Here is a 24,311-nt window from a genome sequence, read left to right as displayed (position 1 = left end):
AGTCAGAAATGAATGAAGTACAAAAAGAGTACAAAAGGGTTCAGCCATTTATTGTAAAATCTGGCACACTTGGTTGCTAACAAAGGAACAACAAAATCCAAAGTGACAGGTGGAGCATTATATACTCAGGGCTCCAGCTAATAACATGTAGCATTGTTGCACATTATGCAGTAGAGAGATAATATTTGTACTGGCCAGTTAGTGTTAACTAGGGTTTAAAGTAGTGTATCTTAGAATTATGAGATTGGAAGGACCATAGGCCTTCGTGTATTGTCTGTAATTGCAAGGTCTTAATATCAATTGGGTGTATAGAGAAGTATAACCTTTTTTGTGATCATTTTTTTTTCTCTTCTCTCTCTTAGTCCTAAAACTGAGTTCCTGTCCCTAACAAGATTGGTTTTATGATAGTATCACTAGGGGGAAGACATACTTGTTGACTTAAAAATAAAACTGTTTTAAAAAACAGAAGGCTAAGGAAGAAGGAAAAAGAATCTGTCCTAGTCTAAACATTGAGATCTAGTATTGCACAGATCCTGGTTTTCAGTGGAAGGGAATAAAAAAACCCATTGTGTTACTGTGTCTTGACTTGAAAACAGGACACAGCCCTGGCAGCCTTCAGAAACTACGCAGGAGTGGAAAGAGCAAAGGGATAATCTAGACCAGGATGATCTGATTTAAAGGCTAGCTCGAGCTCTTTCATGTGTACTGATGCATTCAGTGGGTAGTAGTCCTCAAGCCAAGGTCCACGGAGCAGCAAGAATTGGCCCCTCAGCTCACCAGTCCTGCACAGAATGAGAAATTTGGAGAGCCACTTACTATGAAAGATGAGGATGGTCCTGCAATAGGATCCCTCTCTAGCTGTAGTGATGAGAGTGAGAATATCGCAAAACTACTGTTCCACACCGTTCATCTAGGTATTTGTCATTCATCACTTTCAGCTCTAGGTTTATTACATGTCTGTAAAAAGGTAAAGGATAAGATAAAGAAAATGGCTTCTGCTGGTTTTTTCTTAAAGCAAAAATTGTCTCAGGCTTCTCTTTTTCTAACGAAACGGCAGCATAGGTTTTTTTCTGTACCAAATCTTAACTTCTGTCTTTGCTTGTGAAATGATAAGTTATCATTGTAGGGAGTCCATGATGCTGCTTCAAAGAAACACGAAGAAAAGTGAAAAATAGATTTAACCTTTTGAAAAGCAGAAATTGCTTTGAAAATGAGATTAAAGCTGTCCACTGCATTTTAGTGTGGATAAATGTAAAACGCACTCTGGGAGAAAGAAGAAATAAGCAGGACACGGGCAGATTAAGAAAACACTCTCTAGGAAACCTATAATACAGAAGAAATAGGAAGTAACAGCAGCTCATGGAGAGAACAAGGTCTTACAGTAAGAAACACATCAATATACAGCAGATATGTGCTTGTATTTTGGGCCTGCAGGCCAAGAGAGGCAGTAACACCTCTCAAATGTGGTATTTAGTTGTATCTTTCAGGAAGTATATGAAAAGAAGATAACTATAGCAATGAAAGGGTTCTTCCCACAGAATTATTCTTCTACCACAGAATTATTCAGGATCAGCCCCATGTGATATTTAGCTTCAATTTATAGCTGTTTCTATCAGGGAGTGTACACACTGCAGGGAGCAGGATGCTAGGTGAGGACCAAAGAGACCATGAGATGAGGTGCTGCAGGCAGTCTGAGCTCAGTATGGGGAGCTGCTTCTCGGGACAAAAGCTTGCATGCACTTCTACATGAACCATCTCAGCTAAACAGTTTCTACTTGCAAAGTTTGCTCATTTAAAGAGAGCTTCACTTTCTCGGTGTTACGTTTCCGTTTCTTTTTCCTAGGGAAAATCAAAAGTCATGCAGAAAGCCAAAGAATAGCACTCACACAAAAGGAAGAAAAAAAAAAAAAAGAAAGAAAAGAAAAGAGCCTCAGAGCTCTTGGCAGAGCTTCTAGGTAGTAATTTACAACCTGAAGCCTCTTTTCTGCAAGAATTGGTCCATGGGAAAGGAAAATTCACTCCACATCTTTAAACTTGATGCTGTCAGCCTGTCACCTTCATCTGATGATTGAAAGACTGCAGTGTCACAGCGCCACTTCAGACAGCTGGTGTCTAATTGAGAAGGATTCCTCTATTAACTGTGACCCTTCGTGACTCCTCTCAGGCAGCGAGAAAAAGGATTTTGACAAGCTGCCTGTAGCTCACAGGTTTCACAGTGGAAAGATGAAGATCATTTAACATGTGTTGTTTGGGGGGAAAAAAGACAGTTGAGAGGTTCTGGTAACAGTGTCCCGTATAAACAGAAGGAAACTGTTCATTGAACATAGGGAAGATGCTATGATGGGAAGATCTCTCTAGGCAGCTTCTTCAGACCTGAACAAGAGCTAAAGGAACATCACTGGCAGAAGCTTTCTGAGTCTTAGGTAGCTGAAGTCCTAGAGCATATGAGTGCTGCTTTAACTGGGGTAACTAAAGGCTTTAATACAGCATATCCCCTCTCCTCTCCACAGTACTGTGTCACCAGAGATCTTTTCCTTCCCTGACATAGGGATTGTGCCTTCCTGGGGTATAATCCACATCGCTGCTGATGCACTATAATTGAGGCAGTTGGCATCACTGAACTATACACAGGCAGGATCTTGTTTAACCAGCACCTAGAGTGGGTGAAAAGGGAATAATGCATCAAGTTTTTTGTGTTGCTTTAAATGTTTTTCACTATTAATATATCATTATATTGCCTGTCTGTTTTTCTAGCTCTTCACCTTTGGTTGGAGAGAAGACATCCGCCCTGGGGAGCCACTGCACACCAGGAAGTTCTGCTTCGATGCCATTTCGCACAGTAGCCCTGTCACACTGTATGATTGTCATGGGATGAAAGGAAACCAGCACTGGAGCTATAGGAAGGTCAGAGTCACTGTGGGGCATCTCAGAGGCTCAGACTGTCTTGAATGTTTATTCAGTTTAGCACAGGCTTGTGTTTTCCCATCAGAGAAGTTTGTTTTAAAATCCACTCCATCCTATTCCAATTTAATTTTGGGGTAATCTCTCTAGAATATGTTCCTTTCATACATTCTGCTATTTAGGTCAAATTTAAATGAAAATGGATGTGATCCAGCTCAGAGGGTGTCTGTGTTGGATCTGTTCCCTGAAAGGTGTTTTACCATTCTGGCGCTTCAAGATACTTGTGTCATTTTAACAGAGGTACTGTTGGAAATATTTTCATCCAATGTGACAGCAGCAAGAAATGCTACTCATGAGTTATATGTTACTATTTTACTTCATTTTCAAGACTACAAGTGGCAGAAAAATCTCCTTCAAAAAAACCCAACAAAAAAAAAACCAACAAAAAACCCCCCAATCCACCATCAAAAGCAGTGCTGTAAGCCCAAAGAAGGAAGGAGTTTATAAACTAAAGATAAGCAGCTTAGACACTACTTTGATCTGCTGAGTTTCAGCCCATTTTTATAAATCACTGGAAACAGGAGGTCAAGCTAGAAACTGTCAGAGCCTCATTTATGATAAAGTCCTGGTAACGCTATCAACTTGTTGTTATTGTTGTTGTTAGGTTTTTTTAATGGTTAATCAGCTATTTACCTTGATTAAAGATTTTGCTAATAGACTCTGTATTCCATTCAGGATAAGGATATACATTTCTCTGAAGCACTGAGGATTCCTCTCACACATGCTTCAGTTTTCTTTGACCATCGTCCCTTGCCCTCCACCTTGCTTAAGCTGAGGGCAAGGTGCCAGGAACTGGTCTTTTCCAGATAAACCTCAATACTGCTTTCTAGTTTGAAAATATATATAGTAGAAAACTGATTCAGAGCCATTAAAAATAGGTTTGCCCTGAGCTTTTTTCTGAGTGTCTGCTTATTACAGGCACTGTGCCTTTTTACCTTATTTATGTTGCAAATGGAGGTCCACCACAAGATTTTCCAGAAATGTAATCCCTTGAAAACTGAAGTATTACCTATAAGAAAGTTAGAACATATGTGCCAGATATTTAGAGCAGGTAAGCTGTGATGGCTGTATTGCTGCCTCTCTGACATTATAATGCCATAATAATACCTTCTTGCTTCAAAATCCTTCTGATTTATCTTTTTGCCTCCCCAAGCTGCAAGAAAGAAGCTTTCATGCATTTAGCACTTCACTGTTGCTTAATATATCCAGTCCATAAGACAAAATGTGGGTCCGGAGCTGCCCTCTGTAAGGCTTATCACCTCTGATGAGGACAGAATACAGCAGATAACTAAAAAAATTTACAGTTGAAAAAAATACGTAGCGTGAGTTCTATTAAATTCTCTATACAGCTTCCTTTCTAATTTACAGAAGGCTCACAGGGCTCATATAAAAATTCTCAATGCAAGACAGGCATTTCCATCTCAGCAAGAAACACCATAAAGTTTTGTTATGGTGGAAGTACTGGCACAGTCTTAGCTGTAATGTGAACCTTCAGTTTGCGTAAACCTTCAAATTAGGAAACTGCATTGGAATAATAGACCATGGGAAACAATACTACTTATGGTGTAGCCAAACTGAAACTAAGCCTAAAGAAAACCATGTGTACATATTTCTATTTCCTCAGACACCGGGCAGATTTGTATTAGAGATTTTTGGTGGCACATCTATGCCTCCAAAATCTTAATGATATAATCGTTACCTAGTTTTGAAAGCATCTTGGCAACAGGATTTTTAGTGTTCTCCCCACAAACAAACAAACAAAAAAACATACAAGAAAAGATGTTATATTGGTTAACTGCATCTATACTAGAACCCTTTACCTAGAGGATGGTATGCTACTAAATCTGTACCCTAAATAAATAAGAATAATAGTCTAGTTAAGCAAGAAGTGTCTCCTTTTAAGAAACAAACAGAAGGTCAGGAACTCCTTTTTGTTCTCTGCACTGCTTACAGACACTGAAACTTCCTAATGGTAACATACCCATCCTGCCAATAATTCTCATGCTTTAGGAAAAATGACCCTGCTTGTCAGTGTCTTACAACATGCTTAACGTGAAGCATTTCTTACCATGTTGCCATAGTATTTCTATAAAACTAGAAAATAGGAGGTTTTTATTGGTTTAAAGATGAATCTTTTCTCATGAGCATTTGTATCCTTGAGCCAATAGTAAGAAGTAGTTCAGGCAGTGAAGTGATTACAAAGTGCTGCAAATGTAAATTGAATACAGGCACTGATTTCAGATTCGGTATTCTTACAGCATAAAAACCCTAACAACCTGGGTTTGGATACTGGCAAGTAAAACCAGCTTAAATATTTTAGTGGCAAATAGAATACCTTAATATTTTACTTTAGGTAAGGAGTGCTCTTCTGTCAAAAATTTACAGCTTATGCCCATTACGGGCACTTTGCTTCTCATTGCAGTGCAGTTGCAGAGTGTTCAAACCACATTCTTTTCAGATGAATGCAACCCAAACTACCACTAATAAAGATGTGTCAAAAAACTGTTCTTATTCCCATACTGTTTGAACCACATCTGAGTAGCTATTTGAAAGTCTAGTAAGTTTGCGATATTAAGTAATCAATTTTCTTAGGACCAATCCCAAACACTGGTCTACAGCCAAGCATACCTTTAAGAAAAGCCTGTAAGAAGAATAAAGCCAAGTAGTACTGCAAACATTGCTATGGGTTGTAAGTAGAAGAATAGAATTTAAAACCAGGAAAAAAATATTGACACCATATTGAGCAATGTAAGAAGTTACGTAGATAAAGGTAAATAACCTGTAATTATTAGTGATTTAGGAGAATGGCTTTAGCTTCCCAAGCCTAAAGCCATTTCGTTGAATCTGTTTGAGATTCCTAAGAATGCCGAGTCAATGATCATCAGTGCCTACAAATTTCTGTTCCTTACAATGAAGGAGTATGCCTCTGGTTTTCAATGTAGCATCATTCTGGGCTGACTGGTAATACATTTGTTCTGATAAAGGGTGATTCAATTTGTGTGCCATAGGCCCACTAGTGCTATTTGTAGAGCACAGGTATCCAAGAGAGGACTGATTTAGTAGGTCTTTAAAAAGGAACAATTATGCAAAATCAATTACACGATAGTTTTACCCTGAGTCTAATGCTTATGGTAGGTGCTAAACTGACAGCATCAAAAACTGTGCCCAGAAGATAGTGGTTTGCTCATAGTCTCCTGATAGCTTCAGGGACAAACTGTGAGTTCACTCTTCACACAGTGGGTGCTTAGATTATTTCCTCAGACAACGAGAGACATGTCATTGTGATAGTGGCTTTTCTAACATGGGCATCTATCCTGCTGAAACTGCACTGGGGCTACCAACTAATTTCAGATAAACTACTGCAACCACCAGCTGATAATGACTTCCAGTTGCTCTTGACATTGGCTATAGTTATAGCAGTGACCTAGAAGAAATCAAAAAGGCCCTGTGTCTCATTACCAACCCCCTGAACTGTCAAGACCCATTATCTTATGGAGGAGTTCCTCCTTCTGCAAATAATCTTCAGGCTTGCCATCATGCAGAAGGAAAAAAAAATTCTCTGTTGTTTTCAGATGTCAGAAATGTCTCCACAGTTGCGCTTGTGGTGTCTCAATATTGGTGTAAAGAGGAATTTATGTATTTCTCTTGTAAAGTTCTTTGCTGGGGTGCGTGCAACTGTTACCCCTTAAAGTCCTGAGCCTGTTTCTGTAAGAGCAGTAGGCTTTGACCTTAGGTCAGCATAAGCTTGAGATTATAAATTAATAGGCCTTTATATATAGCTAAGCCAGCCAGAAGTTTTTCCAGAGTGGTAACTCTGCCTCTATTCTTAAAAGGCAGTCTTCTCTCCTAATAACCAGACTCTGAAAGAAAGCACCAACAATGCTTCACTCAGAAATTGCATCCCTGGGATATTTCTGTGAGAAGAAAAACTGCCAGCTTTCTAGAAAGGCTGGAGTGTTTTTCATAGCAAGCTTTTTGTGCTGAAGCTGTTTCCTTTCTTCTTGTATCAGCTGTCTTATTAAAGCTTCTAGTATTCCAACGTTGACCTCCTAATAGCTTGGCTGACCTTCATGCCCAGCTATAATGCAAGGAAAACCAGATGCCCCCTTCCCCCAAGGCCCCGCATCAGGTCAGGTGGCCATGGCACAGTCACTGTGTCCTGATTTTGGGCAGTGCCACTCCATCAATGTCTTACTTGAAAGACAGGGGAATTTATCATGGTGCAGATGGGTGTCTGCACCATCCAATAGGGTGCTTGGGAGTTCTTGCACCCCCTTCTTGCAAGCTGAAGTATTCTCCCTGCTCACTTTGTAGAACATGAGGGAAAGGCCTCTACTCGTTTGATTTAGTCCTGTCAGCTGTGATGGTTGGTATCCCTCTGAATTACAGCGTTGGGTGCGGGTGTGGGGGTCTCTGTGTTCACCCACTGTTTTTGGGGAAGGGCAGATGCTGGAAGTAAAAAGCGGTGTTTGTGAAAGGCAGATGTAACACCATCACCCACAGCAAGATGCTTTTGCCTTTGTTCTTTCTTGCATATATTAATTTTTTAAAAGAGGCATTGTACTTTACCAGAGTTTCACAACCCCCAAAATCAATCAATTTCATCTTTCTTAAATTAAAAAAAACCCAGACTTTCTTTTTCAAAGTAGTTTTAAATAGCTGCTATTTCTTTTTGTCTTCATACTTTTTTTTTTTTTTTGTAATGTGGGGTATTTGTAGTTAAAGAGAAGTTTCCGTGATTGTTGGTCAGCACCCACAGCAGTTGTGTGAGTTTTTAATCAATTTCAATTTGACAAGTAGATCTTTTTTTCCCTCTCACAAACTGGGCAAGCAGGCACATCCTGGATTAGGATTAAAATACTAAGCAGGGCATGTTTGGTGTGGAGAGGAAAAGCCTGGATGTGGTTTATCAAGAGTAATCTGAAATTTATTTCGACAGATGCAGTATAGTCCCTGGAAACTTTCGAACCATTTAATCACTCCCACATCTGTCTCTCTCAAAACACTTGCTATATGAACTAAGTGTGTTGAAACTATCCAACTCACACATACCAGCTGCTCAACTGAGTAGTTTCTGCTTTAACAAAGATTCACAGTCAGGTTACTTAATATTCACTCTAGTTTTATTAGGTAAAATTAATAAAACTAATAATCATACTTTTTAAAGCAACTTAATCCATGCTTACCCTCCCAAAATCTCCATATGGAGCTAAATCAGTATTAGCATTTCCATCTTATTAGGAGAGAGGACATATTTCAGTGGCTGGTCTTATCAAGGCCAAGTCTGCTTTGCATGTGTGTGAGAACTGAGAACATCATTCCTGTGTCCACCTGTCCACCACTTCAAATAATAATTCATTTTTAATGTCTTCACCAAGTTGAAGATTGTTACAGCTTTTCCTGTCCAGAAACATGAAACTGTCAAGAATAAATCTAAAAAAAAAGCCGAAAACCCAAACCACTTCAGACATTTAAATGGGCTCCAGGCAAATACATGATATGCAAAGATATTAAAAGACATTCTGTTTTTTCATTATATTATGCAGTTGTTAGTAAAATACCAGATGATGTCTCCTCCTTCTTTCTTGAATCCCCAGTTTTATAAAGGATAATAGCCCAAGGGAAGAAAACACTCCATTCTCTACAGCTTCCTAATAGTAGCTGTGGTTATTACATAGGGTTAGCTCACAGAGACCACAAAATCATTTCATATATAGGGCTGTGTTAATCCATGTTCTGTAAAATGAGAATACTGTCAATGATTTGGCATTTGCTACCTAATTCTGGTTTTTTTTCATTCCTCTAGGACAAAACTTTGTTCCATCCGGTAAGCAGCAGCTGCATAGATTGCAACCCAGCTGAGAAGAAGATTTTCATGAACAGATGTGATCCTTTATCTGAAACTCAACAGTGGATTTTTGAACATATTAATATGACTGTTTTAGAAAAATTTAACAGCAAGGCCAGTTCCTAGAAAGAAAAAAAAAAAAAAAAGAAAAAATGAACACACCTATTTACGTACAGACTGCAGACTACGTTTTCGCCAGCATCTGGGTCAGAGGAGTCAGGAATTAAGTTTCCTAGATACAGGAAATCTGTTCTGAGGATTAAGAAAATGCCACAGCAAGAGCCAGCAGGCTGTCCTTGTGGATGTACAGTATCTGGAGAACTTGGCCAAGAGCCTCACCGGATGCTGCTGAGAACTTCAGGCTGAAAATTCCCTTGCTGGTCAAGGGAAAAACTTTGTTTAAAAACTGTTTAAAAGTACTCCAAGTTAATAAAGTAAAACAAAACTCTAGTTTCTCAGGTCAAATCCTGCTGTAGTGAGTAGCTCAGAACAGGCACTATAATTTGGGATGGGTATATGGTGTGCATGACAGCTACAGGAACCTGAAGAAATCCCAGGTTTTAGAACTAAACATGCTGGTAGAAGAAAAATGATGTCCCAGCACTCCCTAAACAAGATATATGCTCTGTTGATATTCTCTTAATAAAAAGTTGGGTTAAGCAGGTTTAACCCTCAGAACTGCTGCAATTAATTTTAAATACCTCCCTTTTACATTCCATTCATTACCAAAATAGGAATGGTAGAAATTTTAGGGTCTAGAATTACACTGTAGTGAAGCATGGAATAAGCTGTAAGGTTTTGCTCTCATATTTTCCCCTTCAGGAAAAAAAAGTAAAGCAATCAAATCTCTATACATGATATATTTAGCCATTGTGATTCAAACCCCATTGTCACATAAAGTGAGGGGTTTTTTTTAGTGACAGATATAACAGCAGCAGCTGCAGCATAGTGGAAGGCTCGTGGACTACCTATCTTTTCTAAAGGTAGAATCCTTACCAATATATAAATTAAATTGAAAATAGGCTGGGAAAAAAATCAGGAGAGTAGGAAATAATTGCATACTGCATGCTGAACTAGATTAGTCAAATTAACATTGGTGTGCTGCCATCACCTAAAAGTATGTTGACTCCCTGCAGTGCAACTTGAAAGATCTTGCAGTGCTCTTGACAGATAGGAATGGAGAGAAAAATTGACATGAAATCAGTTGGGTGGTTTCAGAGGCTTTGAAATCTGTGATGGAAATCATGTAAACTTTGCAGAGTTACCGAGTGGTATTGTAGATGTCATGAGGGAACAAACAAGGAGTGCAAATAAGTTAAATGTTACAATATTTTGGTACTTTAGGCACAGGCACAATTCACGGTAACAACAGGCTTCCGTCACCGGGATGATTATAGTGTCTCTCAGACCCATCAAGCCTTTGAAGTGAGAGGCCTGTAAAACTTCTTTGGGAGGGTGTCTGTGGTTCTCCTCAGTTAATACTGATGTGTGGAACATGACTGATAGCTTTGAGATTGTTCAAGGTAAGAGCAAGTATAAATTTCTATAAAATATGTGGCCTACTTTTACTTGAAATATGAATTCACAGATGAAAGCAACATAAATGCAGATAGCTCACATCTTCTGTGCTGTAACTCCTTTCAGGTTCCAAATATAACATTTCTAGTTAAGTTGCTTATTCTGATTGCTGAAGAGGTGACCAACTAACTAAAATACTGATGTGCAATCTACACTGTTTTGAGGGAGAGGAGTGACTGTTTTGTATTTCTCTTTAAGCTGTGTTTATGCACAAGAGCACTGATTGCATCCAGAGGATGGTCCTAGTACCAATAACTATATGCTATTTTATGGCAGCACCTTGTAGTTGCAGGTCATAGGAGAATTTTAGGAGGGAAATGAGATCCTGTAGCATTCAGGATGCATGCATTTGGAAAATTGTGAAATGCATCCATATATTTAGCAATTGCTGCAAGTTAGGGAAGAGATCTTTCAAATAATTTGAAAGAAATGTATCTACAGAGATAGACTTCTCATTTTATGATTTTAAAGTAAGTGAGATTGTTCAAGTATTGTTTAAATTTGATTTGAAGATATGGTGCACTCGGGAACAGAAGCAGTAATGCTATGGTATGCGGATACTTCAGATTTGTTTAGCCATCAGTACACAGAAGAAGTCTAGCCATTGCAAACTGTCAGCCTTTCCAGGTGTGGTGCTCACAGCAGCATTTATTTGCAGCTTAAACATGAGGAAAGACAGTTTGGAAAAAGAAGAAAACAGCTGCCTCAAATGTAAATGCAGCCCTCAAGCTGCTGATTGTAGCTGGCCCCAAACTGTCAAAGTCCTGGAAGAAACACTGTATGCCCGAAATAGAGAGGCAAAGGTTGGATTGCTAAACTAGAACAGATTGGTAGGGTTGTATCATTCAGTGTCTGACTGCATGTCAGTGGTCTGAGTTTGAGGTGTCTAATGGGAACTAGGCTGCTGTTGGGGCTAAGAACTTCTGTGCCTTTTACAGCCCTCGTTGAGTAACTAATATTCAGATGTTCTGGGGAAAGATAACAGTCCTTACACAGGATTCCTTCAACAAAAGTTTTATTAATAATAAATGATCATCGCTACCTCTCAATTAAATTCTGTCTTGGGTGTTCTCCAAAGGTTTCCACTGTAAGAGTATTTCATTACTAATTTATCATTCTGAATTTCTTTAATTCTTCCTACAACCATATCTTTTCTATGCAACAAACTATGAACAACCTGGTAGGTTGGACAGACGTATTTCACCAGGAGAATGTGATGCTAATATGTGTTTCTTCAAAAGGCTGAAGTTTCTTCCCAGAATTTTTTTTTTTGAATACCAGATAGTTCTGAACGTATTTTAGGTGTAGTGCACAGGTGACATTAACTAATGTGGGCTTAACTTTTCATTGTAGTTATACTGATTTCCCCAACTAATGACTTGCTTCGGTTTTTTTCAATTAATTATTTTATGGCTGAGAGGGCTTTAATCAACATGCCTTGAAAGATGTTTGTATTGTAAGAGTTCATCAGCACCTACTCTAAATTTTTTCCAGTTAAAGTTATCTGACTTCTTTTTATGGCCAGCAAACTACTATGATATGAGAGAGCTACTGGAAAAGCTGGAATAAACTCCAAGTCCAACTAAAACTGTAAAATCACACAGTCCCTGCATGTATTCTGGAATCTAAACTAAACAGAGGCCTTGAGGAACAGGGCTTGAAGGAGAGAGGAGGAGCTGGGAAAAAAAGTATTTCATGTGTGGGAGAGTAGCCCTGTTGCAGAGGCATGACAAGGCTTCGCTTTTCACTGGCCACAGTCTTATTTCAGAAAAATGAGATTACTTTAGAACAAATGTTTCTGCAACAGTATGGATATTTTCATGATAATAATGCATTATTCCTGGGCTTTATCTGTTTATGAATGGTCTGTAGCTGCTGAACTAAGTCTGCCTCACGATATAGACTAAGTCTGAAAGGAAGCTGACAAGCACTTAACAACCTTTAATTACTGGCAATTTACCAGGCATCAGTGTCTCCATGACCTCAGTGAAATCGGATGCCACAGAAGATCATAGAAGAATAGTATATAAATAGCTTGGCCAAATTGATTAGATGGGTTGCACTTCTGCAGGAGTGGATGTTACCTTTGTTTTTAAAAAAAAATCATGATCACAATTCATTTGCATTTTTAATGATAACTTCTGCAAGGGAGTGAGTGAGGGGGACCATTTTAACCTACCCAGATGGATTGAGGGTGGAGCATTTTAGGAAGGCAGCACTGGGAGGCTTTCAGTGTGGCTGACACCAGGGGTCCATCCATTTTCTATTTAAAAAGCATCTGTAATGCTGTTAACCTAGCATTTTTTAAGAACGCAGGATGTACAGTTAAAAAAAAAAAAAAGATTTTATTTTTCTTTTTAATCTATCAAGATTGTTCGTGAATTAATTTCAAAACCCTTGAAAACAAAACAGGCTGATCAGAAGTAACTTTTATTATAGCTGGTATTAGTATTAAAATGTTCTTTAATTCATTTGTTTAACCCCCTTCCAAATCTGTTTCATATCCTCTTAGGAAGAGCACAAGGGTCCAAGAGTGCTTTTACATAATGTTTTCAGGATCTTGCCCTGTCTGAAAGAAAGTTTTGAAAGGCCTTTGAAAAATTAGCAAATATAAACCAAAAGGTAACAAGGAAAAATACCTGGCTATTATGTCTAGTCTACCAAAATATTTTGCTAAACTTATGCAAAAATAATATATTTTGATGGGAAATTTTTAGATTAATAAGTAATATAGCTTAGTGAGTCTTTAGTGTGTAGTGCTTTCTATTGAAGATTTTTAATTAAAAAAAAAAAGTGAATTTGTGTGGTTAGTTGCTGATAGGGTTTTTTAACCACATCTAATACATAAACCTGTCCTGGGGTCTCCTGTAATCTCATGTTTCCTTGTCATAATTCCTAATGCACTGGATTTAAGAAAATGTGAACATAGGAAAAAAACCTCTAAAAAGTAAGAAACCTGCGTAAAAACAAACAGTGAGAATGTGTAGCTAGAGATGTTGAGAAAAATGCATCACATTTCCAAAGACTTCAGCTGCATTCAGAAAATACATTTGCTTTGTGTGGTGGCTTTCTATTCTTTCAGTGTATCATTAATATCAGTGGTACTACTCCCGAGGCAGGCCTTCTGAAAATGGTGTTTCTAGCATTTGGCACAATAGATGGACAGCTTAGTGCTAGAGGGAAAAAATCTAGGAACCGCTCCTGAAAAAATTGAATTCAGACATTGCAATCTGATATGTTTTCTAGATTCCTGTTATCTTAGAATTTTTTTACAGGACCATGGTAGTGCAGTGGCCCTTATGAAAACAATGCAGACAACAGGGGAACAGAGAGGACACAGGTGGTTTACCTGAAGGTCTGGTTACCACAGCAGTGTCAAGGTTAATTATACACAAGGAGAAGTTTGTTTATTTTGTGTGGCCACTGTGGTAAGTGCCCAGCTTAACAGAACAGATGAATGAGAAGGCGTCTTGCAAAGTGGGCCAGCAGAAAAGCTTGTACTCAATAGAAGATGTAGAAAAAGTCCCAATGGTCCATTTTGGAGAAGCAGATGAACAGGGTGTTGAGATGAATATCATAGACAGTGTAAGGAATGTGATTGGAGCTGCAAGTGAGCTAAGTCTGGTAAGTGAGGCTGCTATCTAAAAGATATTAAGACATAGGAAAGGAAAACTTGGTCCTCATTAACCTTAGCCCTCATTAACCTTGGCAGGATCCCTAACGCTTTGTCAAAGTATTAGTTGATTTAATTAAGTTAATCCTTCATCTCTCCCAGTAAATGACTCAACCTGGAAGAAACCACAGTTCAAGAAAATTTCTCTTTATCAGTCCAGAGCATCTAATCGGCAAAATATGCCACTAGCCACAGTTTAGTCAAAAACCCCAACTGGCACTAGAAATAAAACAATATTATCAGCCCAAAAGATCAGTAGGCCTCTGGCATCCCTCTGTGAAAAAAGATTTCACTTGCCTAAAGGAGTGATTGATGGTAATGATCCTAGATTAAGAAGATCAGGAATTGTGAGCTTTCAAGGAGGTGAAAGGCCAAATGGTGAGATTAGGACTTGGCAGTTTAATTGAGAGAGGAAGGAGGAAATAGGTGGTAAAAGGGAAGAAACAGGAATCGGATTTAATTCTGTATATGAAGGAAGTATGACCTACAAAGGTCAGTCACTAATTTTGGATACCTCTTCATAGCAGAGCTTGCATGTTTATTTCCTTCACAAATATTCAGGAATTGAGAGGCAATCAAGTCCTCTTGCAAGGACTTAAATTTAGAATAGAAACTGGATAATCTGAAGTGTATTGATTGTGAAATACATGATGGCAACTAGAGACAAGCTTTGCTGGACCCCAAGCTTGTTCTGAGTTTTCCACCACAGGTATGTGTGGGCGTTCCTGTGGATACTTTGTGGGTAGTATGTAGAAGGAGAACATTATGGTCGCTGTTTTACCTCAGATTAATCTCTCTATATATCTCAGGCTTTTTTGAAAGAGGAAAAGTGTTTAGCTAAATTTTTCAGGAAATGTCAGAAAACTCAGATCAATGTGAAATAGCTCTACCTGCTCCCTGTGTGGATCAAGGTAACAAGTGTTTCTCTTCAGACATCAAATACAGCTCTGAAAAAAAATAGAATGGTGTGGCTCTGCCTTCATGGCTCCTTGCAGCATTCACCTTTTTTTATGCATTTCAATCAGTTATTTTATTTATTTTTTTCTATTTGGTGTTTCTTCCCTTCTACTGGCTTCCCATCTGCAGGATTCTGCCATAATGCTGTTTCTCTTTCTTCCCACCTTTCTGGTTTGTGCCAAAGGTGTTTCTGCTGTTGCAGATCCCTTCCTCAAGATAAAAGTGACTAAAACTGCTTTGATCTTGACTTGGCAGAGCCACAAGCCTTTCTGCCTCAGGGTACATGGTTTACAGTGGCTTCTGCTAGCAGTGGGATAGGGAAGAGAAATGCACCTGACAAGTTCTGTCTTTATGGGACAGTCTTACTACAGATTTTGTTCATGGAAGAGTTATAGCTCATAGCACAGTCAGTCAAATGTCTTTGAGGGAGAAAATTGCATTGGTGATCTACTTTCTCACCCAACTTCAATATTCAGCGCTATCCAGAGAGGGAAGTATGTAAGAACAGGAAGCATCTTAGTCAGTGGATATACTTTGTACTAATGTTTAGAAGCAGCCAAACTTAGTCTGGACATCAAGTTTTCATCTTTTGATTATCTGTATTGAGCTAACATAGATACAAGAAACTGAGTAGAATTATATTAAAGTGTGGTTTGTGAAAGCCACCAAGGGATTATAATAACTTTAACTGAAGGCATTATTGCAAATCTGAAATGGATGCATAATCTGTGATGAATGCATGATACAGGTTAACCTCTAGTCAGGCTGCAAAGAGTAAGAGGGGCTTTTTTTTTTACAAAAACACAAAGAGAGAGAGATTATTCAACATGCAACAGCTTTTGCTTACAGATGTACAGCACTACAGTTTATTCTCAAGCATGTCAGCAAAGTTAATATCTATAATGATTCCCATTGTCAAAGCAACATTCACAGAGATGGCAGTAAAACATCACCTTATTCTATTAGACAGGAATCCTTTCATGGGTTTCCTATTTGTTTTTATGCATGTCCAGAGTCATTTATTTGTACCCAGAACATACGGATAGAAGTTGTACCATGTCCCTTCACTAAACAAGTTCCTAGGCAAGCAGAGTACCAGGGTAAAGGCTCACAAATGCACTTTTAAAAGAATTGCCAGCCAAAGAAGGGGTATTTCATACAAAAAAAAACTCCCCCTAAATGGACATGAGCTAGCAATGTGTGGTCGCAATGTGCACTTGCAGCCCAGAAAGCCAGTGGTATCCTGGGTTGCACCAAAAGCAGCATGGCCAGCAGGTCAAAGGAGGCGATTCTCCCCCTCTCCTCCACTCTTGTGAGACTCCACTTAGAGTGCTGCATCCAGCTCTGGGGCCCCCAGCACAGGAAGGACGTGGACCTGTTGGAGCGAGTCCAGAGGAGAACCACCAGGACAATTAGGGGGATGGAGCACCTCTCCAATGAGGAAAGGCTCAGACAATTGTGTTTGTGCAGCCTGGAAAAGAGAAGGCTAAATTCTTTGCTGTGATGCTGGTGAGGCACTGGAACAGGTTGCCCAGAGAAGTTGTGCATGTCCCATCCTTGAAAATGTTTAAGGCGGAGTTGGATGGAGTTCTGAGCAACTTGGTCTAGTGAAAGGTGTCCCTGTCCATGGCATAAGGGTTGGAGCTAGATGATCTTTAAGGTCGCTTCCAACATAAACCGTTCTGTGATTCTAAAACTTGTTTTCCTTTATACCTATGATATCAGCCTCCCTACTGCAGCTACTGCTCTTCATCAAAACATATAATGTTAATCTACAACTAGAAAAGTAATGATGCTTCATCAGGGCTCTGCTGCCAGTTTTTCATACAAATCTGCACCATAGCTGTATAAATCCATTCTTTGGGGGTTGTTCTCCACAGTTGTTGTCCTGGCAAGGGGTACATTCCTTCCAACTTTGGCCTGACCTGCCCTTTTTCACCTCAAACTCTGTTGGCTGAAGTAGCTCAGTACTGCCCAGCTCTCCAGGTAATGTGGTTCACGGCACATCTCTCAACACTTCACAGCAGTCCAGTCCACATAAACACACGCACACGATTTACCAAGCGTTAGGTGGCAAAATAGAAACGTGGTCCCTTCTGAGTCTCTGAGATGCTTCTATTTTTCAACTAGCCTTTCTGATGGTCAGAGTATTTTACAGGCATCTTTGTGAATAAACACCCTTTCCTGCAGGTATCCTGCAAAACATCCATTTCTCTCACTTTTCTGAGAGTCTGGAATTACAGCCTTCACTTGCTGTTAAACAACATTCAGGACAAAACATTCCCTGGCCATTAAACTATTATAAATTATATATAAAGGGCCAAGAAAAGCTGAAGACAACTTTGTGTAATCTCTGTCCAATATCCCAGTAGGCAAAACAGCCAGTAATGATCTGGGCTGATAGGCAGCTGGTAGAGCTCAATCAACAAATAAAATGGAGTTGTCTAATTTTCTGTGAATCAAGGTCAGATTCTTTGGTTATTGTAATTTAGGAAATATAGCTCTCTGAAAAAATGGTTAAAATATTTTCAGCTGTGTGTATTTGAAGTATTCTACGATAGACTACAATTAGTAATATATAAATTATAATAAGTAAAGGAAAATATAAATTTCTGTGCTGACTGGTCTGAGATAGTTGGCTTAGATGTTATTAAACAACAGCTGTAGAAGCTTTGACCAACTTACTGATACATTAAAGTTTTCAGGACATGCTTAAAGGGTTTACAGAGAGCACATGCCTGTAAATTTCTGGACTGTAATTAAGAAGCTGAACTATGGAATAAAAATTGTACACCTGTCCTATTTTATATTTGGATGTATTACGTTACAGAATACAAAGTAAAAGATTGCTAAAGAGCAATTTCAAAAAAATTACCATGATGTGAATGAATAAATACCTCTCAGAAGCTACAGCATTAATTTTTGAGTTTGTGGTACATCTACTGCTGCTAAAATAACGTACTGTGGGTGGGTGAAGAACCAGAAAAGCCCAACCAGCTGCAGAGCTGCCCAGGGCCATATGGCTGCTCATGTTCCCACAGCCCCCAGCCATGCCAGCTGTGTAATATCAACAGAAAGAGAATCCAAAGTCCTCTTCTTTAACAAAGAGCACTGTTAGCTCTGGCAACACTGTAAATCATATCTTGAATGGCTACTTAAATAAGAGGCAAATACAGAAGTGAGGGCAAAACAGATGTAGTCATGTAATAGTCCTCGAGTGACAAATAAGGAGGCATTGAAAAAGTTTGTGAGGACTTAAATCTTGACTTATATGACTTTTTACTGGAATCATTTGTTTCACTTCCACGCCAAATTTAAAAAAAAAAAAAAAAAGGCAACCAAAAAAAACCAAACCAAACCAAACCAAACAAACAAACACACTAGAAATTCCCAGCACCACTGGTTTCTTTTTCTACCTACAACTAATAAGACATAAAATACATCATGTTCCTGAGGAGAATTAACTGCAGAAGTTTAAGAGTCATACAGAAGAGCATGATTAGTCAAGCATGATTAGTCAATCACCTTCAAAGACTAGGGAAGGAAGAGTTGCTTATTATGTATTATTTATCTTAAGGGAATTATTTTTCTTTTTTATTTTTATCTCTTTGTCTTAAGCCCTATAACTTAATTTTATGCGTACCCATACACTTCTTCAGTTCTTCAGTGCTGTACCTCTATCCTAAAAGCTTCTAATATAAATTAGTTGTTAAATTCATCCCTGACATCCACTACATGTGGCAGGGTTGAGGTAGGATTTAACTGGACACAATCTAATTTTTGGTTTTTTAGGCATCTTTCTGAGGGAGCAATTAAAGTGAACATTGCTTCCAAAGACCTCTGAACATCAAAAATAGCAAAATGAAGAAAACTGTAAGCATGCACTGAAAATGTGAGCATTCCTTGTCTTGAGAGCTTAAAAGGGTACTGTAGTCCAATGCAAACTGAAGACATTCCCAAACAGTTCAGACTGAACCTTTCTATTTACACTGTTTGGGACTAATTTCTTACAGGCAGTTCTGCTGAACAAAAGTGGTAAATATCTTCCAATAGTGATGATAGACTGAAACAGTGATTATAACAACAAAACAAACTACCAGTGAGGGGGATTTGAAGAATAACAAAAACTTCTATCAAATCCCTAATGAGACTGGAGTCATTAACATTACAGGCACTACCCTTGGCAAGGGAACAACTAGAAACAAAGAAAAATTATTGTTAAAAGAACAGTAAAGTGCTTTAGGTACATCAAAATCAATTAAGCATTAGTTTTAATGCAGCCTAAATTTAAAAGCTGTAAAACAACAGAGAATTTTCCCCTTTGTATCATTTAAACTTCACAGCCCGAGGAAAACACCATGTATAAAGAAACCAGAGAGCCTTGTGTGAATTGTTTGTCAATTATCTAATTATCTTTGATAACATCAGGTGCAAACCTTCAAGGAAAAATCTTTAAAGACCTCTTGCATGTAAGAGTGCATCAGGAAAGTATAAGACTTTAACCAGGAGGAAAAGAAAGGAGAAGGAACTGCATCTTGCTCTGAAATGATTGTGCTGTCCCTGTTTGCAAGAATCAGTGATGGACAAGAGTTACATGGCAGTTACTGGAGCGTGTTTATTAACTCCAAACACAGCTTCTTGGCATGGGAAGAGGGACAAGACTGGACAGGTTTCTGCTTTGGCTTTTCTTTTACTTCAAGGCTGAGATGCTGCCACATATATTCCTGCTAATCCTCCTGTGAGATGCCTGTGGATGGGGAATGGTGAGGGCAGTTTGTGATCCTCCCGGGTGGGCAGCTCCTTGCAGAGGCAGGAGTTTTCTCTGACAGAGGAGGTCAGCAGCAGCTGCAAGATCTCAGCCTACAGATACAGCTCTACCATAGCAGCAGCCATTTGTAAGTGCTTGAATAGGGCAGCTGCCCTTGAATTTCCATCACGGAAAGCCATCAGTTTGTGAAGTATTTCTGTACATTAGCTACCTAATGGTGGTGCTTACATCCCTGCTTCTGACTGGTACTTCTGTGCACCATCTGGATATGTGTTGCCTTTCTGCACAATGGGTAATGCTACGAGCTCTGGACAACAAGCTGCCCCAACTGGGTGAGAAGGAGATGGGTCTGTGCACTCCTGGTCAGCAGCAGTATCTCCTCTTTGGTATTGAAGGGGAATTGTAGTGACTTCTACAACTGGAGGCCTTGGTAAGTGAATTCAGAAGATGGTGTCTGGTGGGGTGTTTGTATATGGATGATTACTGCAACTAGCTTATTTTTTTTTGGCTTCCAAGATAAGGGGGAAAAACAGGGGTGTTTTTAATACTGTGTTTTCTTCTACCAGACTAAGTGATTCTCAAGTAACATTCACTACTGGCTCAGTTAAACATGTCTCCTGATTTTGAACTAATGAACTTCTACATCGAAGAAATGCCAGGGTAAACTTTATTTTGGCAGGAGGGAAGCAAAACTGACAAGTAGAACGACAGTGTCTCCCAACAGTGTCTCTCAACTTCCCAGAGAAGTGCGAAGCGCTGAGAAAGTGCAGGCAGCTGGGGGACTAACCCCAGTAGTAGCACCTTCAAGGTAATTACTTGCAGCCCTTTAACAGAGGTTGGCTCCGTAGCTACTGCCTGAACTAGAGGAGAAAATGCCCCCTGTATCTGGATTACTTGGTTATTCTTATCTTCTCGGTGCTTCCCAGAAGCCAAATTGAGAGCAGGAAACCAGTCATCATTAGACATCCCCCTGAAGTGCTTCTGTGGGCCACCCTCCATGCTTCAGGTGGCCCAACAGAGTCCATGCTGGCACCACCAGGAGAGGAGACTGCAGTCAGAGGGGGAACTGCCAGCTCCTCATGATCCCACAGAGCAACAGACCATACCAAATATTACTTAAAAGTCTTTTGTAGAATCATGCTCAGGGTTTGGTTGTTTTGGGGTTTTTTTAGCTGTCTCACTCAGGGGTTCCTGTTTGTACCTCCTGCTTAGTGACTAGCTGGGGCTTCACCATTTTCATGCCAAGAAACCTGCATTTGCAGTCCTCTAAGAAGATACGACTCTGACTCTCCAAAGACTGGGACACACAACTGAAAGAAGGCCACATCAATCCAAAATCAGGTCAGTGATTAAACTTCTTGATGTTGGCATGTCAAGTGTCAGTATCATAAGGGTACTCGTGAAGTCATTTGCAGTTGTAGAGCTGAGAGCAAGAACTGTCTCTTTAACTGTTTCTGAAATAGCAGCTTAGGGGAGGAGAAGGTGGGGAGCCATAGCTTTTCTGTTAAGAAATGTAAGATACTAGAAGTGTGACTGTTTCCGGAGCTGTCACATTCTGATTTCCTGTAAATGAAAAGCAAAAACCATAAATTTTGTGTCCTTTATGCTAGCTACTTTTGGTGCAGAGAATGTTGCTGAACTTTCATTCCATGCAAAAAATCTTTCTCTTGCATTAGACCTTCACCTGACTTATTATTAGATAATCTTCAGTGAGATTACACCTAAAAGGCTGAAGCTGTGGTGATTCTCTGAAAAGTCTTGTCAATGCATGTGTGATGAAATTAAGGAAAGTCTAGCTATGAATAAGGTCTGTAACATTTTCAGTTCCCCTGAGAGCTTCCATCAAAGTAAACCTAAAGTAAAATATTTCCCTTCTTAAAACACATTTGAAGCAAGGGGAACTAAATATTAATCTATTGTTTGCCTGCCACAATATTCTTTGCTTGGTGTCTGAGCACAGTGGTTGGCATATACAAATGGAGCAGCTCGTTTTTAAAAAAGCATTGTCTTTTATGATTAATAAAGAAAACAGTTTGCATTTCAGATGAAGAGACAACAGTCTATCACAAAATATTTACTCTGCCCAGAAGAGCAGCAATTTACAGACCATTTAACAGCAGTGTGTGTATACATTTAAAGATTATATCTTTTTTTCTAACTAAGGTTTTTGTTTGTGTGCTAAGTAGTTTTCTGTAAATTAAAGGATTAGATTTTGTCTGGCATCTTTGAATTTATATTCTGTGAAAAGCAGTAGTGATTTAGATCTGAGTTTTTATAGCATGTGGCATGTAAGGCATATTTAACTTCTTGTGGGGGTTTTTTGGAAATTTTTTTTTTAATAGATCATAGTCTTTATTTGCTTCTCTGGGAAGGGTCAACACAAGTTCAGAAGTGTTCTCCTTTTAAGCAACATAGGAAACCTAACCTCTTTGCCTTTATTAGTTTAATGGTCTTACACTATTCACCAACATTCACCAAACAAGAACATTTTCCATGAGAATGGATCTTAGTCACTCTCTTGTCTCTGGCTTTCAAAAAAAACAAACAAACAAAACCGCACACAGCACCTATTTTTTCAAAAATTAGGGAGAAGGGTAGGAATCAGAAGGGAGCAAGAAGGGCTAGGAAGAGCCCAGTTAGTGCATAGCACTTGGGCAGACTCTTGCCGTCTCTTGCTCCATGTCCTGTGAGCTGAGGGAACTGGCACAAGAGAATTTTATACAGCTGTCATTAGAGTGCATCTGGTCACAAAATTGTATTGCAGGCCTCTCTTTAAGCTTTATTGATTGTAATGGTGACAGCTGTGTGCAAGGACCAAATATGAACTTACTTGCATGGAGATGTTCCCATCTGCAAAGCCAAATTCCAGCAAAGGGTCTTGGGCTCCACAGTGCTTGACGGCTTGTGAATCTGATTGTGAACAGCAGCTGCTTATGTGCTGGGGGCAAGAAGTCTGATAGTTCTTAATGAAATAAAGTTCAAAAGGAGAATATTTATTGGAGGAGCTGCTGTGTCTCACCTTACAGCGTATGCTACTGCTCACTGTTCTGAAGCTCATGCTCTCAGGCCAAGGTGAAGTTGATTAAGTGTAGAAGAGCTCCGAAAATGAACTTTTTGCATTATCAAATTCACAAAAAATGTAATTTGCTCCATAAATGGCATCTGCAGCAAGATATGCCATATCAGATAACCCAGGCAACATCTATATATCCCTACTTAATTGCTGTATTACTTGTGGTAATGATGCATCAGAAGGAAGTCCCCAGCCCTTCTGACTGGAGCTGGGACCCTGGCTCCCACTACCATGGCAACAGAAGTGCTGCCTGCTGAAAAAGCCAGCTGAGTCCAGTAAAGGTCACCGGAGGCCTTTAGAAACCCTGAGAAGCTTTATCCTCAAAGAAAGAGGAAGAAGCACAAGTCTGAAGCTGGAAAGGCAAAATAGTTTGCCAATGGCAAGCATACCAAATTTCCAGTTTGCGTCATAAAGTGTATTTTTAATGTGCTTATATTGACTTTAGGGCTATTTGACCTCTCATCATGTTTTGTGGGCAAACGAAGGGTGACAGGGCTTGGGGAACAAGGATGGGAAGATTGTGTTTTTCTTTAGTTGTCACAGCTAGAATTTATTCATAAGCTGCAAGGACTGAGACCTTACAGAAAAAGCCCTAGGATTGCAAAAGCTGGTGTCAAAAAAGAGAAAATACCTTTTCTTTGGGTTCTTTTCTGTAGTGTCCCACTCCAGCATTTGGCAGACCAGAGGTAAAACACAACATGCTGCTTCTAGGGATGCTTCTTACAGTACCAGATCTGGGAATATCAGAGGCCGCTTAGTCCCACCACTTATGACATGCTGAAGTTGTGGGAACTGTTGGGTCCATTTACCAGATCCAGGCTGGATCATCCTCTGATTGTAAAGCTTTTTAAAAGAATTGCAATTCTTGAAGCATCCTTTCATGTTTAAGGCTGTATATGATTGCAGGAGTTTACTCTTGCATGCTTTAAGCATTTGTGCAACGCTTCCTTAAACCTGTATAAACTCTATCTGGCAACAAATAGGTTGGGAAGAAAAGCATTTTTCCTCCCCCTAGAAGGGTGTATTGAGGCTGCTGGGGTTAATACAGGGAAGAAGCTGAATGAGGAGCAGCAAATGCAGCCTGGCTCGCTGACCTGAAACGCTGTGCCGGCCAAGGAACAAAAGCCTGACTCTGGTCTCCTTTCTTTTGCCTGCCCTAAAACAGCTATGCAAAGTCACATCACTGGGCAGCAAAATGAAGCAAAAAGATGCCACCACCCACCCCCTCCCCAAACCCTCAGTATTTAAAGAAAATACACTAAAAGGTGCTGGATGGGCATATGTAATTGAGGATTCAGACACATCCTTAGTACTGCAACCTCCTCTACTCCCAGTGCATGCTAAGCAAGTAGGTGATTCTGAATGCAGGAAATTTTTTTCCTTCAAAATGAAAACACTTTAAGATACCTACAACATATTTGGTGTTACAGTTGTATTACTGAGAAGTGAAGGA

The 24,311-nt window shown here is 39.4% G+C and overlaps 2 protein-coding genes across 3 annotated transcripts in view; both read left to right on the top strand.

Moving 5' to 3' along the window:
- The window catches only part of GALNTL6 (polypeptide N-acetylgalactosaminyltransferase like 6), a 451,747-nt gene extending 433,811 nt beyond the window's left edge, over positions 1–17,936 (top strand). For both annotated transcript variants that reach the window (XM_050338756.1, XM_050338755.1), the window contains 2 exons: positions 2,755–2,904; positions 8,768–17,936. In XM_050338756.1, coding sequence (XP_050194713.1) covers positions 2,755–2,904; positions 8,768–8,935 — 318 coding nt within the window. In that variant the 3' untranslated portion in view covers positions 8,936–17,936. The remainder of the gene's footprint in view (positions 1–2,754; positions 2,905–8,767) is intronic.
- Positions 17,937–21,016: 3,080 nt separating this feature from the next.
- Positions 21,017–24,311, top strand: part of GALNT7 (polypeptide N-acetylgalactosaminyltransferase 7) — a 94,281-nt gene continuing 90,986 nt past the window's right edge. The window contains exon 1 of the mRNA XM_050338754.1: positions 21,017–21,126. The gene's annotated coding sequence lies outside the window, so the exon portion shown is untranslated. The remainder of the gene's footprint in view (positions 21,127–24,311) is intronic.

This window comes from Myiozetetes cayanensis, unplaced genomic scaffold (assembly GCF_022539395.1).
Source record: "Myiozetetes cayanensis isolate MyiCay16 unplaced genomic scaffold, myiCay2020 scf7, whole genome shotgun sequence".
In the NCBI taxonomy this organism is placed as follows: domain Eukaryota; kingdom Metazoa; phylum Chordata; class Aves; order Passeriformes; family Tyrannidae; genus Myiozetetes; species Myiozetetes cayanensis.
Note: the sequence above shows the minus strand (reverse complement) of the source record. Positions and strands in the feature narration are given on the sequence as shown.